This window comes from Biomphalaria glabrata, chromosome 8 (assembly GCF_947242115.1).
Source record: "Biomphalaria glabrata chromosome 8, xgBioGlab47.1, whole genome shotgun sequence".
In the NCBI taxonomy this organism is placed as follows: domain Eukaryota; kingdom Metazoa; phylum Mollusca; class Gastropoda; family Planorbidae; genus Biomphalaria; species Biomphalaria glabrata.
The window spans coordinates 39,420,481-39,438,515 of NC_074718.1; the positions used below are offsets into that span (position 1 = coordinate 39,420,481).

General features: G+C 34.4%; 1 protein-coding gene across 1 annotated transcript; it reads left to right on the forward strand.

Moving 5' to 3' along the window:
* Window positions 1–3,818: 3,818 nt before the first annotated feature.
* Window positions 3,819–10,645, forward strand: LOC106076264 (ras-like GTP-binding protein rhoA). Its single transcript, XM_013237131.2, has 4 exons — window positions 3,819–4,257; window positions 6,979–7,145; window positions 7,678–7,775; window positions 8,014–10,645. Exons 1-4 carry the CDS (start codon window positions 4,227–4,229, stop codon window positions 8,309–8,311), a joined length of 594 nt encoding a protein of 197 aa, XP_013092585.1. The 5' UTR covers window positions 3,819–4,226; the 3' UTR covers window positions 8,312–10,645.
* The last annotated feature ends 7,390 nt before the right edge of the window (window positions 10,646–18,035 follow it).

Here is an 18,035-nt window from a genome sequence, read left to right on the forward strand (position 1 = left end):
GAGGTTTTATAGGGTGGGGTCACCATGCCAAATCCTCCTCCTTTCTCAGCCAGTCTTGGGACCTAAGTCTAAGTATGTAAGATAAATATACATTATTATAGTTGTCAAAAATAATAATAATTTATAAAACGCAGCTTTTAAGCGCTGTTAACCAACATAATGTAGGCTCAAGGGGCTTGTTAAAGATACAAAGCATTGTCAAGGCAATATCACTGTTTTAAATTTATTAATAATAATCAATTGTTAGTTAATTCCAACTTTCAAAAGTGGCACCCCCCTCCCCTTTCTTGAAAAAATGTAGTTCATTTCATGTCTCCCTTAGCTATAATAGTGAAGAAATAGCACAATTTTTTCATAAAAATCTGTCACTAATATAAGTTATATATGCTATATATATATATATATATATATATATATATATTAAATTCTTTTATGAAATCGTCCCCCCCCCCTCCCCCCAGTTTTCTCTAATGTTAAATGCAATCATTTGCAATTTAGAATTCATGAGAAACTTTTAAACATAAAAGTAACAATTGAGATGAGTTTTGAGCCCAAATATTATTTTCCTAGACGCTTTTCACAACCTTTACTCAATCTGAGAATTTTCTATTGTATAAAAAAACTTTGGGACTATAAATCACAATGTATACCTAAATCCTAAAAATTTGTTTGTTCAGAACTTTGAATTTTAGTTCTGTAACAAAGTTACAAACAGGTGTATTGAAAAAATGTTATCACTTATAAATGAATGTCTTTTTATGTTCAAATATTTTTTTTCATAGATATTTTTTCTTCAGCGTTGACCCTCAAAGCTTTAATCTAAATGAACTTTATCAATCTGTGGGGTATCTTTTCTTTTCGAAGAACAAAACGGTTGTATCTGCAATGTAGTTAAGGCCTATAAATTCATATTAGAATTTTTTTAAAGTAAAAACATTATTCAACAGGTTCTTAAAAATAAAAAATTAGACATTTTGTGCGCATCAAAACGGTCCAATATCCAAAGAGCATTTAACCATCGTTCTGTTGGCGTCTTATGCTGAACAAAACTGGCCTACTACAAAAGGTCACGCTTAACATGAAGATAATATTATGATAAATACGCCTAATAAAGATATACTTTCACTACGCTACTTAATTTGACTTGTCTTTTTAAATAGGATGAATAATTAGCTCTCGATGTCACTAGAATTCCTTTCTGCAATTTAGGAATGCAAGAAAACGCTTGGTGTTGGGGCTCCACTGTCAAGGGAAGAGCCACCAACTTTAGAAAGTTGAGAAACTCTGCTCTAATTACAACACCACTTTTTGTTTGTGTAGGATTAGGGTTTTCTGGGCGTTAAGAGTTTGGGAAAAAATCGCCCCCCCCCCCCCTCTGGATCCACTAGTGCTTACAGGGATGAGGCTAATGCTTTTTAGCTGTTTGAGTTTTGAGTTTTTGGCACTTTTAGCTGTTTGTAACGTTCTTTGTCATCATCATGGTTAAGAAGTTGGGAAGACCCGTTCAAGCAGTATCTTAATGTTACACACTCTTTCTTGCCGTGCGATTTTCAGGATCCTTCGGAGGCAGCCCAAGTGAAATGGATTTCATTTTCCCCTCGTGCTTTGCCTGAGTAAGTCCATGATTCACTTGGGTAGAATAGCGTGCTCAAAGCACATAGACCATGGAACTATACTAAACCTTCTCTTATGGTGTGTATGTGTTTCTATGGTGATGGTGAGAAAAAGTTAAAGATTGGTTGGTGGCTATGCAGTGTGAATGATGCAAGAAAAGCGGCACTGTCGTAAGCTGTCTTGGGTACACCAGACGACTTCAGAATGCCAGAGTGAAATGACTTGTTTTTGTAGTGGATTATTAGCTTAATCTGGACCGTCTATACATTTTAGTAAATACTATTGCAGAGCGTCCTGGCTTAATGCAGTAACATGAAAGAAATATCAACAAACAAAAGGCGCAAAATCGGGTCACTAATTGTAACATTGCTTATAACTGAGTTCAAAACGCGAAACAAAACTAAACTCCCGCAATATGCATGAAACTTAGATTTGCTCGCCTTATGGTCGCCATGTTAGCATGGAACACATACAGAAGACTTAAGAAGAGAATGAGACCAGATTTCTAAAAACTGATAAGGGGGATGGAGAGTCATTCATCGATGGTCATATGTATTGCAGCTGCCTTTAGTAGGCTTATATTATATAATGGTCTAATTTTATGAGCTCCTAGATCTAGATTTGTCAGTAAAACTCAAAATCATTATAGAATTAACAGAATTATATAGAATTATAGAAATAACATAAAAAATACAACAAAATATTAGCTCAATTAATATTTTACAATATCTAAAGTATTTCTTGCAAATTAACTGAAAAATATTTTCCCGTGCTATTTTGTTCGCGCTGTTTTGTCGTAGCTTATAACCGGTAACTGCCACTATAAGTGTTTTGCCGACGACGAATGCGAAGTTGGAGTGTTCTCTGCATTTTTTAAGGCTGGAACAAGATGAAAGCCAGGGCATTATTTATGGTAGGGACGATATTGTTTTCATAGCAGTTCCCCACTCTCCGAGCATCTGATGTGCCCAAAGGAACGGAAAATATCCAATACAGTTCGGGATCAGCTGCTTATGGGTCACCAGCTCCTGAGTTTTCCTTATAGTTGCTCTTTACAAAGCCAATCCCATGTTTGGATGTAGCCGCAAGGCAGCGAATGTAGGATTAAAGAGTTTCCCTTTCTCTAGGTGGGTAGCCAGCCATGCTAATGAGCACATCCTGCTCGAAGCTTTTTTTGGTTTAGGCGCCAGTTGCTTGCCTTTGCCACTTTTCCATGGCATTGGAAGCATTTTATTGATGATGGGGTGTTTCCGGCGACAACAACATAGTGAAACCTTGCTAATGTAGATCCATTTTATCAATCTAGTGCGTGTGCAGTTCATCATAATGTACTCCGCAATTATAGCTAAACCATAAACCCCCCTCTCCCTCCCAAATAAAAAAAAGGAAAGTCTTAGCCTACAAAAATTAACCACTACAGACCTAGATCTAAATAGATATAATCTTGATTGTATAGACTACTAGATATCTATACTATCTCTCTCTTTCTGTCTCTCCCTACATCAAGATCTAGAAATGGGTTAAAAATGCACACATAATAAGTAGGCCTACGGTAAATTAAAGATCAATCATCAACTAAATTAATCAAAATAGTCAGAAGAGTTGTCTAACTTGAGTGTAACAAACATTGATTTAGTCATGGAATGATTTAGATCTAGAATCTAGATCTAGTCAATAGATTCACTAGATCATGGGTTCTCAACCTGTGGTCGCGACACCTTGTAAGTTGAATGACAATTTGCCAGGAGTCGTCTAAGACTATTGAAAATATGGATTGTGCACTACATATACTTGCTATAGAATAGCCTAGGCTACTATGCTATTTCAATTTTTCTGTAAATAGTCAAAAAAGTTTGCAACATAAAAATGGTAAAAAAAAAAATGGAATAGTAAATAAATGTATGCACCGAAGATGCAATTTTATTTAAATATTTATTTCAAGACTATGGCCTATATTATGACAATTGTTTTGTGGTGAAACCTATAACTTTGCCAATACATATCAAATATTTACGTTAAGTGAACTGTTTTAGAACATTATGAAAAGCACAGTAACTTAGGCTTATGATTTTTACGGTTGGGGGTCGCCGCGTAGTGGAAAATCGTAAAAAAGTTGAGAACCGCTGCGCTAGATCTAAATTTCAGTGCAAACCTAAATCGATCCAATATTTTTCTAGATCAGTGCAAAGTTGGATAAATGTTTGCAAAGTTCGGCAACTCTTATTTATCGGGTCATTTTGTTATCATTTACTAACGTAAATAGAATAGAATTAAATAACACTATCAACTGTTTCTTAGTGAAAATATAGATCATTAGGTTATAAAAAATATATTGATTCTAGAGCTAGAAAATAGCTAGATTAGGTCTATAATGGAATTCTAAGTATGTGTCCTACAGAGTCTAGTGACTATTACTAGTCTAAGTCTATGTAGTACATTTTTTACGATTATCTAGAAAATCTAGATCTAGTATAGTCTAGTTATGCGGAAGTAACACTAAACTGAAAACTCTAAACATTAATAAAAATAGTAGCACTGTTGAGTCTGAGTAACAGACGAGAGTCAGACTGACTCATTCAACATTGAGTAAAGTAACTGTGAGGTAGCTAAAAATGGGTTGTTGTACTTCCCAAGAAAATTCAGGTGCAGTCAACTTACTATTTATTGTTAATATAACTTTTAGCTACTAAAGATTGTCATATTTTCTAGTGTTTCTAGTTGTTATAATGTTTAAAACCTTTAGAACTTTAACATGTTTGTATTAGGGGTGTACCAGATAGTCACTCCGGCTTCTGCCGAATATTCAGCCTTTTTAACTATTTGGCTCCTGCCGGATAGTTGAACGAATAGTAACCCCTATAATGTAATAGAATGTATTCATGTTTATATTACAACATATAATAAGGCTTAAAGCTGTTTAAAAATAGGACCTGTATGAATATGCACCAAACATCTTTTATTATAAAGATAAAGCGTGTTAATATAATAGAAATGAATTTTTACATCATAAATGTGCTTTACATACAGAGCACATTTTTTCATTTTGTCTTGACCTTTGAGTGGGTTAGTTAACATGTTATATTCCTTGACTATTCACACTGACCAGACGTCTGTCTAGCTGTGCGGGTATATCTCCAGAGGTAGAGATGAACAACTCCCACCCACTTTTTATTTGTTTAGCCCATCACATTGAGTTTATTGATAGACAGGTGACCACAAGTCAATTACTATGAACATAGGTTTAATGTCAGCATATTGACACTCTCTAGAGGTCACACCTTACGAGGGAACTGAGTTTGTTTACTTGGTAGTAAATCTTTTGTCAGGGGGCTGGACTTCAAGCCACACCTCTACACGGGTAACCAGGTATATCTCCAGAGATAGAGATGAACAACTCCCACTTTTATTTGTTTAGTCCATCACATTGAGTTCATTGATAAACAGGTGATAGACAATAGAGATATGATGGACGTAGGCACTCTCTAGAGGTCACACGAGGGAACTAAGTTTGTTTACTTGGTAGTAAATCTTAAATAGGGGGCTGGACTTCAAACCACACCCCTACGCGGGTAACCGGACAATGAGTTTGTTTATTTAGAGAAAATCTTAATTACTTGGCTGGACTAGAGGCCACACCTCTTCATGTGTGCCGAGTTACTTGGCTATAAATGAGTTTGTTTATTTAGAGAAAATCTTAATTACTTGGCTGGACTAGAGGCCACACCTCTTCATGTGTGCTGAGTTACTTGGCTATAAATGTCAATTAGTAAGCTGAACTAGAGATCACACACCTAAACGAGTGACCCTTTGCTACACAGAACACAAACCGCAAGATTTCATAGCCCAGTAGGCCAGTAACTTATTATTTTGTAGAAAAAAGTTCAAGGTTCAGATTGGTTTATATTAGCATAAAAGACACTACCAGACCTATCTTTTAAGGGAGAGCTAAACACCCCCTACGCCTAATTTTATTAATTTAGTCCTTGACACTCAATTTATTGATAGACATTAACAATTTTCAAGCCAGAATGGAAAAACACAACGTGCTAAGACAGCATACTACACTGTAAATAAATATTACGGTTGATTTGCTTTTCCTAACGTGTTAGCTTGAATATTACTCCTGCGTTAAGAATCTTGATTTGATAACAATATTGTTAATAATTTGGGAATGTCAAGTAATTCCTCGTTACAGTATTTTTACTTACGATGCTTACTTAGCCACTGTGTATCAGGCCAGGACGACTTTTTACACACCTGACACCCATAGGCTTACTATCGTAACAGTTACAGAAACCATGATAAAATCAGTAATAATTAAGGAAGATGTTTCTTACATACGTTCTTTGCATTATAGCACATAAAACAAAAATGTGCGTGTGTGTATTTTTTGCCTTGTATTAAAACCTTTAGAAAAAAAGGTAATTTCATTTTTTAATTCTATTGACTTAAATTATAACAGATAACCTTACAGTAAAGTTTAAAATCGCAGAAAATAAATTGTACTAATAGTTACTGTCAGTATTAAGCCCTTGAAGCTAGAACCAGAAGCCTGATGATCAGTTGTTGGTCTGAAATTCATGAATACATACATCCACCCACTATACAAGCCAGATTGCAATTTACTTTTGAGAGATTTACTTTAGTAACTAGTTAAATATATACTTACATATTTTACATTGACCCCCCACACACACACACCCTTTACAGTTGGTGGCTTCGAACGTAAACACACACTCATGCTACACAAATTAGTTAATTAGGCCTATCTGTTTATAAATACTGTTAAACTTTAATTCATCAATCAGTAACAGAGTTTAAAACAATAAGGTATATAAAAGAAAAAAATTAATATGAATATAGGAATGTTAATGTTATTTAATAAGGTATATAAAAGAAAAAAATTAATATGAATATAGGAATGTTAATGTTATTTAATAGTTTTGCAAAATGTTCAGCAACACAAGCTATTTACAAGACATGTAGGTATCCGGCTGCGGCTTATGGCGAATATCATATTTTACCATTCGGCAATATCCACCTCTGGCCGAATATAAAAAAATACTATCTGGTGCACCCCTAGTTTGCATCTATTCTTGCAAATTGAGACTAATAATATATAAGGATTATTCATAAATAGATCAAAATCTCTTTCCAATTATTTCTGTAGAACCACAGGCTAAAGCTAACAATTATACTAGTTATTCTACTTAAAAAATTATGTCTGTAAAAATGTTTAAAATCCAATTTGAATTATTTACTCTGTTAACTCTTCAATCTCTGCATCATTAGGAGTTTTTTTTTATACCTTAAGAGTCCTTATTACCATCTTGTTTTTTAAGCTTTTTTTTCTTTACCAAACAGAAGAAGCTCAGCGTAAAATTGCTGTTGTAGGTGATAGTGGTGTTGGGAAGACTAGTCTCATTCAGAGATTAATGACAGATGACTTTGATGAAAATACGCCTCAAGAGTACATAGCCTCAGCTCTGAAAGTGGATGAGAAATTGATTGAACTGAAAAAAGGAAAGAAGGTCAGAAACTTTACAAGTAACTGAAAAGATATGTGTAAATGTTTTTGTTCATTTTATTATCATTAATATTTTTTTGAAACGCTTAAATCTTACATAAAGTTAGTTATTTTGTTCAGTAGTAGTTCCATTTTTAATTGTTTACTAGATGGTTTTTGTAACTTAATTTGAGGATAATTAGATCCATCCACTTTCTTCTTTTTTTTATTTTGCTTATTTTAATTGTTTTGTTTTTTAACTGTCCTATTTTAACAGTAGAACTCTATGAGACATTTTGCCTTGAAATTAAAGTAGATAATTTTTTAACCATTTTATTTTTTTAACTTTACAATAATATTTTATTTATTCATTATTTTTTTTAATGACCAATTTTCCAACATTGTCAATGTTTTTATCATTGAAAATTTTGAAGAGTTACTTTTTGTCTTAGATCATAGGTAATTTTTTAGTAAGGTTTAAAATACAAATAATTAAGGATGTGAAAAATTCATTTTGATTTTATTACATTTTTACTTTTTTTTTTTTTTTTCATAAGGTACGTCTTTTTATATACGACACTGGTGGTCAAGAAACTTTCAAACATTTGAGAAAATTAAACTATCCTAAATCTGACGCAGTCATCATTTGCTTTAGGTGGGTTTTCCTGTGCTTTACTTAGTTAAATATTAAATTTTGATTTTGTTATGTATGATATACGGGACCCTTGTTAACTATTGGCCACAAAAACAGCTAAACTATGGTACTTTGCTACCCCTGCCTTAAATTGTTGGGTTTAACTTTTTAGAAATTAGAAATAATCTTATTTTGGAATTAGATGGGAAATGCAAGTATTATGTAAGTATTAAGATTAAATTTCTTTGTCCCTCAACAGTGTTGATAACATAGAGAGTCTACAGAATGTTAAAAAGAACTGGGTGCCGGAGATGCAGAGGCTTTGCCCTGGCATACCTATGTTGCTAGTCGGGAATAAAGTTGACATCAGGCATGAAAGCGAGTCCATAAAAAATTTTGTCCCCAGGGGCAAAGGAGAGAACACTGCCAAAAAAAACAAGATGGTTGGCTACATAGAGTGTTCTGCCAAGACAGATGAGAAGGTCAAGGATGTATTTGAAAAAATCGCACAAGTTGCACTCCAAAGAAAGGTCATTAGAAAAGAGGAGACTGCTTAGAAAAAAGTCAACATTTTATTTGGAACATGTATTGTATATTTATTATAGTGTAAATTTGGCAGTGGTGAAATAATCTAGCTAATGTTTTATATCTTGCAGATGTCTACTTATTAAACATTCAGTATAAAAAAAATGTAACACATAAATAGGGATAAAATTAACTATCTGAATTGCTGTGCACACATATTGCATATTTAATACTGCTGGAGCTCTGTGATTACTTAAACAAACTTAATGTTTACCTTTTCCTGTTGTATTTGTAGGTTACTTATTTTTTATAAATTGACAAACTTTTTTTTTTTTTTTGGGGGGGGGGGGTAATCATACAACAATGTTTAAAAAATAGTTGAATGATGTAATTAGCAGGGGTTAAGTTTTTTTTACTTCTTTTACAGTGACTTGTATGATATTTGGTAATTTTATACATACTCTAAACTTTAAGCTTTGTGTTTTAAGTGGCGGTCTTTTAATGTAAATACCACCAAAGAAACTATTTTACTGCTGGTAAAAGGGTACCTAACATTTCAATTTGAGAAATCTAAATATCAAATTTGACTTATAAGGTGTTGTTTTTTTTTTAATATAGTATAATGGCCTAACCTACGATTGAGACATTTGGATGTCATTGCTGGAATTCATTGGTTGCACTGTAGTGTAATACTTGTTTTGTGGTAAAATAGTTTGCTTCTTTAAAAATCAATGTCATAACATTGACTGTAAGTGAGGATGGAGTGTGATGATGATTTCAAAACCAAGGCCATCTATTACTCTTGTTCAAAATTATGTCCAGAAGCCCATAATGTGGAAATTTGTCCATACTGTCTCACCAGGTCTTCATTTAAAAAGAAAAGAAATCTGATCAATGTCTATTTAAATAATTGATATATTTATATACACATCTTCCTTTCTTTCAATTTAATGAGTTAATTTAGTGTGCTATCTTGTAAAATAAATTGTTCATTCTTTGTCTTTTGAGTCTCAAATTTTACTTATTTGCTTGCTCTGTTCCGTCTTAATGTTGCTTGTGATTCCTCTGCTATAATGGCCACTAACCATAAATCTCCAGAGATCTTTGTTCTTTCCAGCTGATTCCAGATGTAACTTATTTCAGCTTGCTTTGACTCCTCTTCAGCTTGTTTGTGAGTGATGTTCAAGTCTGCTTTATTTAGGCCTACCTTTCTTTTCTTCCTTGACAAGGGGTCTTATAATTTAGCAGCCAGGAGTTATCAAGTTTGTTTTGTATATCATGTAAAATGTTGAATATGATGAATAAAAATTTGTCAATGCAAATAATAACTAAATAATTTAAAATTGTAATTAGATTTGATTTCTTCAATATTAATGCTACATTTCATTTTTTGTTTACCTGTCAACCTCAAAAGTTCATGGCATTGCTGTGATTTGTTTTCTTTCCATTTATTTTGTGCCTTAAAAACATTTTTTTCAAAAATTAATTTTTTTGTCTTCAGATTAATGTATATCTCTACTGTGTATTTTTCATTCAAGCTTTACATGATCAAAGATTTTTTTGAACCTTTTATTGACTTTGTCAGATCCTGTTTATGTTATTTTACAGAAGTATGTCCTTTATTCATGCAATTATTTAAGTAATACCGGTATGATGAAAAGTATCTTGTCAACATTCCTACAATGGAGTTTCTAAAATTAATACTTGTGTACTTATATGCTTAATACTTAGTAGACTATTGATCACTGAAATGTAATTGACCATTTAAGCTTTTTGTGATGGGTTTTGATTGCTTTAAGTTTAATACAGTGCTTTGAAGATTATTCAGAAAAAATTGTTTAAGGTCCAACTGTGTTCTGAAAGAAACTCCCTTACAGCTCTTTAGTTATACCATAAATGTCGGCCATGGTAAAGATCATACTAAAGATCATACTATCCAATTTTTGGTATGACCTGTTTCAATTTAAAATTGTAATTACTCTTTTGTAAATTAATTCTACTTGGAAAACATTTTACTACTTTAAAAATATTACATCTATGCCTGTTAGTTTTAATATGTATTCTTACTGAAACTAATGCAAATCATTTGATGAATAACTTTATTTCAATCAATTTAGAAAATAGGCAATCTGCATAGTCTCTATGCCACCTTTGTATCATATGTACGTTTTGATTTGATTCTTAAGTCAGTCATGTATTTTATTGTTATACAATATAAGTGTGTATATTTAACTTGTAAAATATTTTTAACATTGTAACTTAGTACAACAAATTTAATAAGACTATAAACATCAGTTGTATTTTTTTTTAAATAATGATATTACCAATTAGTAAATAAAGAAAAACATTCATAAGAATTAACATTACTTTATTTCTAGAGTCATTGCATCATTTTCAATAATAAAAATGAATTGTATTCTAATCTGGGCCTAGAGAATGAATTACATTATGTATCTGTCAGAGATAAAAGTGAATAGGAATAACTGAATACAAGAAATGAAGTAGAAAGGTTATCTTAGAAACAGCTGCAATGTAGATATCAGTTTTTCAACATGAGACAAAGGAAGAAAAATATGTCTGACAGCTATGTCCCATAATCACCTAAACTGCATACAGTGGATTGGAACAACTTTTAGAGGATTGTTTTTTGTTTTTTATAAGTTTTGAATGTTCCTACAAAAAATAAAATGAATTATGTCCTAACAGCCTGCAGGACAGCAAGAGATGGTAGGGTTCAAACTCAGGCCTATCAGATGGCAGTCTGAAGCTCTTACCAGGCAGCCATTATGTGTGTGGACTAAATTCCTTTCAATGATTTGTCAACATGCAACAACTAGTGATGAGCCAATAGGTATAATGGTGACATTGTTCTATACACAAATCTAAATTTGGAAAGTTGAAGAAATCTTTAAAAAAAGTAGTATTTTGTTATTTAACCTTTTTATGATAGAATTTATCTGTGACTTTCATTAAAAAAGTATCTATTTACTCATTTCAATTTTTTTTTTACTTTTGATCACTTGAGGACTAACAATGCAACAAATACACAACTTAGGTTCATAGTTAAGTTCATCAGCTGGTAATGCATTTGAAGGGGTGGGGGTAAGTAAACATTTAAAGAAATTTTAAAAAAAGATCTCATTACAAACAAACACAAAATTGAGTCGATGTGAATATTTATACTTTGTCATTAAAAACAACATAGCTTTGGTTTCTTAGAATACAACACTAAACATTTAAGGAAGAGTAGGTTACCCAACAAAATAAATAATCAACATTGAAACCTATAGCCCTGTGTAAAACATCTTCACAGAGAGTATGTACAGTCCCTATATTTAGCCTTGTTTAAAACATCTTCACAGAGAGTATGTACAGTCCCTATATTTAGCCTTGTTTAAAACATCTTCACAGAGAGTATGTACAGTCCCTATATTTAGCCTTGTTTAAAACATCTTCACAGAGAGTATGTACAGTCCCTATATTTAGCCTTGTTTAAAACATCTTCACAGAGAGTATGTACAGTTCCTATATTTAGCCTTGTTTAAAACATCTTCACAGAGAGTATGTACAGTTCCTATATTTATTTCTAATCAGAAGCTGTGACAGTAGCCCTTTTTGTCACCACTTCAATTTAAAAAAAAAACACAAACTCTGTACACCCATACAGTGTAAGAGAAATCAATGTTTTTTCTGTTTTTATTTTAAAAGAGTGTCAAAGCTATGGCTCAATTAAAGAACTACCAAACATTAAATATTGTTTCATCTACATGTATAGTGAAAATAGTAACATAGACAATACAGACAATTTGACTTTTGATGCTATACTTGGATAACAGTTTGCATTATTACACTGTTTTTTGTTTTTTTTTATAACATAAACAAAAGTAATTAATGCAAGAGCAATCCCCAGCATTATTTCAAAAGATAACACCAAGGCACAACACTGTGGCTGGCCAATCAGTTGAAACACACATGCTTTATAGAACCACTTTGAACTTAATAACATACTTGGCCTATATATCACAAATTTTACATACAGGTATATCAAATGACAAGATAATTATGCATATCCAGATGTTAATCTAGCAATGCATATTAATTAGAGATTTAAATTCTACTAAGTCATTGGTCCTCCTGGCTGATTCAGACAACCCGTTCCATGCTCCAGTGGCACTAGGAAAACATTCAGATAGATTTATCTACTTTCAAAATAGAAACATTTAGATCTAAGCATTTCAAAAGATATTGTTTATAGGGAACTCGTAATTTTGGAGCAGGAAGGAAATCATTTTATCAACAGAATTACAAGCTGTTTTTACAAACGAAACTGGTGATTTAAACAATTTTTTTTAAAATCCTCTGGTGCTGAGATTAACCGTGACCTAGTAATTGAAAACGGTCTTGGATTAACCTGCAGTTTTCCTTTGTCGTGATTATCAATTAAAATCTCTGTAAAATGTACATGAGTACAATTACAATCACGATGTTTTCACTGGCGGATTTGGAGAGGGGTGGAAATAAAATCCTTATTTAACACGGGTGTTCTCCTGTGATGCTGAAGTTTATAAGGTGTGCAATAGTTTTGAAGTGGCAAAAATTAAATGTAGCCTATATATAGTAGATTCTCCCCCCTTCCTTTTTTTTTTTAAACATCTTATGAGCAGGTGATTTGAATTTCTCGTGTTTATGTGGCCAATTAAAGGCCACAATGCGCTCTTTAAATATCTTATGAGCAGGTGATTTGAATTTCTCGTGTTTATGTGGCCAATTAAAGGCCACACGGCGCTCCTGTCCACAAGGAGTGCCTACTTATAGGCTAAAGCTGATGGCACGCAGGATGGTGCTAAAGTTGCGCATCACAAAAATAATAGCCTTCAACGATATCCTCTTTTGGGCAGCCATCTGTTTAGCCACTGGGACACCATATAGCCTATGTTAAACAAGGTTATACATTTGGTATAAATAAGTCAAACTTGAACATGGCACTTTGGAAATGGAAGACCATGGATATACTAGGCTGGTCTTATGGTCCATGCCGCGAGACTGGCAGACGTCGAAGTCATAACGATTTTTAACTATCTGGTCGATATTTTTTGGCACAGGAACGTATATGCCTTCGTACTGCCCTGTGGACAGAGGATACGTGTCCTGTTTGGGAAATACTAGGTAGAGAGACGTTGAGCTGGACACTGCCCAGAGAAATCTCTCATTCTCGGTGAAAAAGAAGATGTCGATGAAAGGATATCCGGTTTCAACAGGGTAAAATTTCCAATGCATGTACTCAGTAACTGCAAGGACGTAGCCGTGAATGCAGGACAGGCCGTGCCGGACCAGCTTCCAGTCTGTTACATTGATTGTGATGTCAATGTCATCGTCCCAAGGAATGATACCCCCGTGACGATGCACGCCAAGCAGAGATCCCTGTACAAAAAAGTACTCCACTCGCATCAATCTAAGGGCCTCTGCCATCACCAGATACGTGTGAAGCAACTGCAGCTTCTCGATGGCCGTTAGTGCTGGGAGAAATCTCGTGTGCTCCAGGGTGCGCAGCTGAGCGCCTTTCACCTCACTGTAGACGCGTACCTTGCTGGCATCGATATCTGACGGCTTCACCACAGGCTCCGTCTTCACGGGGCACGAAGAAACTGGCTCCACTGCCAGTGTGTTTTGTGTGAAAAACTTGAGGGCGAGGACGTCCAGCGTTCCCATCTCTCTCCACGCGTAGGGCCAGACCGGCTGGAGGACTGCGTTTCTTAGGAAAGGGATAAAAAGTATGACGAATATTAAACCCAATGTACTGACTATGTAAGCAGCCTTGGAGCATGAACACAAAGGAATACACCTGAACGTCATTTTCTTCACTCTCTGAAATAGAAGAACAAGAAAGCTATGTGCTGCCATTTATTAAGCAATGAGTCTATCCCGTTACTCATGGAATATGTGCGATCACTATGGCACGTCGAAAAATGTGTACATACTAAGTGTCATTTAAGTTCATAGTGTCATTCTTATGCAACACTATACTATAATGCAGGGCAGACTTTGGATATAATTCATAAAACCCACTTAAGAGAATCGCGAGCTTTTGTAATAATTCCACAACATCAAATCAGCCACCACTTTTAAAGGAAAAGAATAATGTTATCAACTGAATAAATCCGATATGCCTGTAAAATCAAAATTTTCTTGAACAACTGCTAAACATGAACAAGTACCACACATCTCACCGCCTTTCTAAATGAGCACGATACTTTGAAAAGACGGGCTGGGCAATGGGGAGAAAACTAATCAATACTCTGTCCCTTCGATTTTTTCCGTGGTCTGCTCTGTGGCCTCCCTATGGAGCGAAGCAAACCACGCTGTAACTGTAGACTGCTGTATGCTCTACTGTTCCATCTTGCCCACTCTTGTCACATCTATATCAGAGGCGAAGCCCTTCGGCACCAATTTGATCAATACTGTCACATCCTTTAAATCAACATCAAAGGCGTAGACCTGCTGTTTGATTATAAAGGGGACTGGGCGAATATAAACAATAGAAGGATTGGACACATCGACCAATGTGTTAGTTTATGTTTGAAATACAAAGCCAAAGATAAGGAAACAACAAAGGGTGCTAGTATAATATTAGCTGTGTATAATCAATACCAAGAATAAATAAAAGAACTAATCATGGATGGATGGATGAATAGATAGATAAAGATAGATAGATAGATGGATGGATGGATGGATGGATGGATGGATGGATGGATGGATGGATGGATGGATAGATAGATAGATAGATAGATAGATAGATAGATAGATAGATAGATAGATAGATAGATAGATAGATAGATAGATAGAAAGATAGATAGATAGATAGATAGATAGATAGATAGATAGATAGATAGACAGACAGACAGACAGACAGACAGACAGACAGACAGACAGACAGACAGACAGATAGATAGATAGATAGATAGATAGATAGATAGATAGATAGATAGATAGATAGATATTATTGTTTCCTGAAAAAGAAATCATGGATTTGTATTTCGCAGTTTGTAATTATTTGTTTACAGATGCAATAGTTAACGGTGCATGTTTAAACAGTTCAACGATTATTGCTAATCATTTACATTTTCACTGCACTGTTCTTTAAAAAAACAACACTTATATAATACTTTTAGGCCTAAGTAAAACGAATGTAAAACACTTCCTTGCTTTCGGTGCTAGCGCTAATAGTCTTTCTTATGACATTGCTAATCTTGGTTAACTTTTAGCAGAGTAATTTGAAAACAGCCGTTCGTTGCAAGCCACTGACTCGTTGACGCTTGTAGGCTATAGTTAGAAAAATTCGAATTGAGGATAAATTATTTCTACAAATATATTCCAATATTTCAACTGGACCCATTTCAGGATTCAAATACATTTCTACGGCTCTTACTTCTTCATAAAGTTCCTTTCTATTTCTGTCTGATCGGTTTTCTGTAGAATCAATAAAGATTTTGACTGTAGGCCAACAATAGTAACATCTTTCTGCAAATCTTCGTTGCTCTTATTTATTATTTATTTATTAAAAAAATAAAACTCTACTCGTTTTGTATAAAATTTCAAAAAATGTCTTTTGGCGATGTTTAACATCTCAATCTGTCATTTAATGCATTTATTGTTGTATGAAGTATGTCACAGAAAAAAAATTGTTTTTAGGGTCTCTCAATGATTTATATTGATAATCATGACAATTTTGTAGGTTGCTCGTATGCCTATTTCTCGCAGGCTTGCCATTGATTTCAACTAATACAGCTTGACTTACTATTTCATCTGATTTTACTTTACTTCTACTAAAATTCTCCAACTGTCGACGTATCGCTCTTGACGTCATACTTGTAACTAAAACTCTTAATCTTTCACACGACCTAACTTCCGGCCACACCTAACCCATGTTCACTATTTACATTTTCACGCTTTGTATTCATAAAATTCACTAAAGTACAATAAGTTACAACATGTTAACTATTTTGATTGTAATAGGGTCATTTAAAAACATATTTGTCATATTAAAAGGCATGTCTTTGATTCTGAAGATTAAGAATGTTTCAGTTCAAGTAGGCTTGACCCTGCAAATCAAGTTGCGGCCTACATTAATTGCCACACCTAGTGCAGAAAAAGCCCTTGTTTGCACTTGCAGGTCGCCTAAAGTATTATCCTGACCGTCAGCACTTGTCTTCGTCAATAGTTTTTTGTTTCATGAGAGCTCTTCTGATGTCTCTTTCAGAAGCCATCTACTGCCAACGATTTTCCTCTATGCTAGTAAGGGCAAAACGGAACCTTGGTTGATCTTTATAGCGCTTCCTGGGGGCACCTTTGTTCCATCTTTTAACCTTGTCAAAAAAGATCCCTTTTGATAATAAACAGAATACGTTCGAGGATCGTTTAGAATAGAACCAATGCTTACAGACTTTGGTAGGCGAATAGACCTATTCCGACAAATGCGATTTTGGCTATAGCCAGGTGGTTGTCTATGGTGACCAGAGCTTTTAGAGAAGTTACAAAGATACGCGGACGTTGGAGACACGCGCTCTTTCTTTCAGTCGCCCCGTTCTGCCTAAGGCCTAACATACTGTAAACCATGGCACCTCAAAGAACTGCCGACGGTCTCGTCAAGTCATAAAGGCTGATATACTCAACCGGCAGACTAAGCACTTATGGGTTCATAGAAAGAGAACACGTAAAAAAAAGAACTGTAAATGTTTTATCGCTGAGCAAGTAAAAAGAAAACGCCGGGAGAAATTCGACCGTTGGGACATAAGAATGTCTAGAAGAGTGGTAATAGCGGAGACGTTTTGAAATGTCTTCAAAATGTTTTGAGTCGATATTGTTGCAGACGTCTCTCAATAAAGATTTTAAGAGGTCGTAATTAGAAAATGAGACACGTCACACGTCTCTTTCATACATATTTTAATTTTTTAAACATTGTCAATAATGCCTAGATCTGGCGATGCCGCTAAATCAAGAACCTTCATGAGCGACACGCTTACAGTAATTAATCGTACCTGATTAGTAGGCCTACATCTATGTGCTTATATTATATGTATCCGTTAAAACGGGGAACAGTGGAAACTAGCACAGAATGAACCTGCAACCAGAAAGCATTGTCCACTAGGAGGATGTACAAGAAACAAACAATCACAAGATTCTTGACAACAAAGCACGCACAATATAAACTAGTTTTTTTTTTTTAAAAAGGGGGATAATGAAACAAGAAAAAAAAAAACATTCACGCGCACGCGACACAGAGTTCATACCCACCCGCTGCCATCCCCGTTATCCTGTGGGAGGCTTGAACTAGGAAGTAGACCAACAACTCTGAAGAATCACCCGAAACATAGTAAAACATTAAATATTTTAATTTTACAAAGAACATTTTGTTTGTCCCTTGAAAAATAAATTAAGCGCCGTGGCCTTGGCCCGCTTCCCCCAATATCTCGGGGATGGGGGTTTGGTAGGGGTGCTCCCTACATTTTGAGAAACGCTGGTCTAGATCTAGTCCAGTAAAGATTATAGGAGATTTTCACAATAAACGAAACAATGTCAACGACAATAAATTAAACTACATTATTGCCAACTAAAACAAAAAAGAATATAGACGGTCTATATAGTAAAATACCACTGACTGGCTGATTCATGTAAGGCCTACTCTATCAAGAGATCTCTTAAACTAGCAAAGGGATTCACATGAAATTTCGTACACAAGTTCCTTTAACCACTTAGGTG

What these genes read in the sequence shown, in the direction of transcription:
- LOC106076264 (XM_013237131.2), top strand. Translation starts at nt 4,227, where the DNA reads ATGGGTTGTTGTACTTCCCAAGAAAATTCAG. An exon ending in TACTTCCCAAGAAAATTCAG is followed by an intron (nt 4,258 to 6,978) that starts GTGCAGTCAACT and finishes TTTACCAAACAG; the next exon opens with AAGAAGCTCAGCGTAAAATT. An exon ending in GCAGTCATCATTTGCTTTAG is followed by an intron (nt 7,776 to 8,013) that starts GTGGGTTTTCCT and finishes GTCCCTCAACAG; the next exon opens with TGTTGATAACATAGAGAGTC.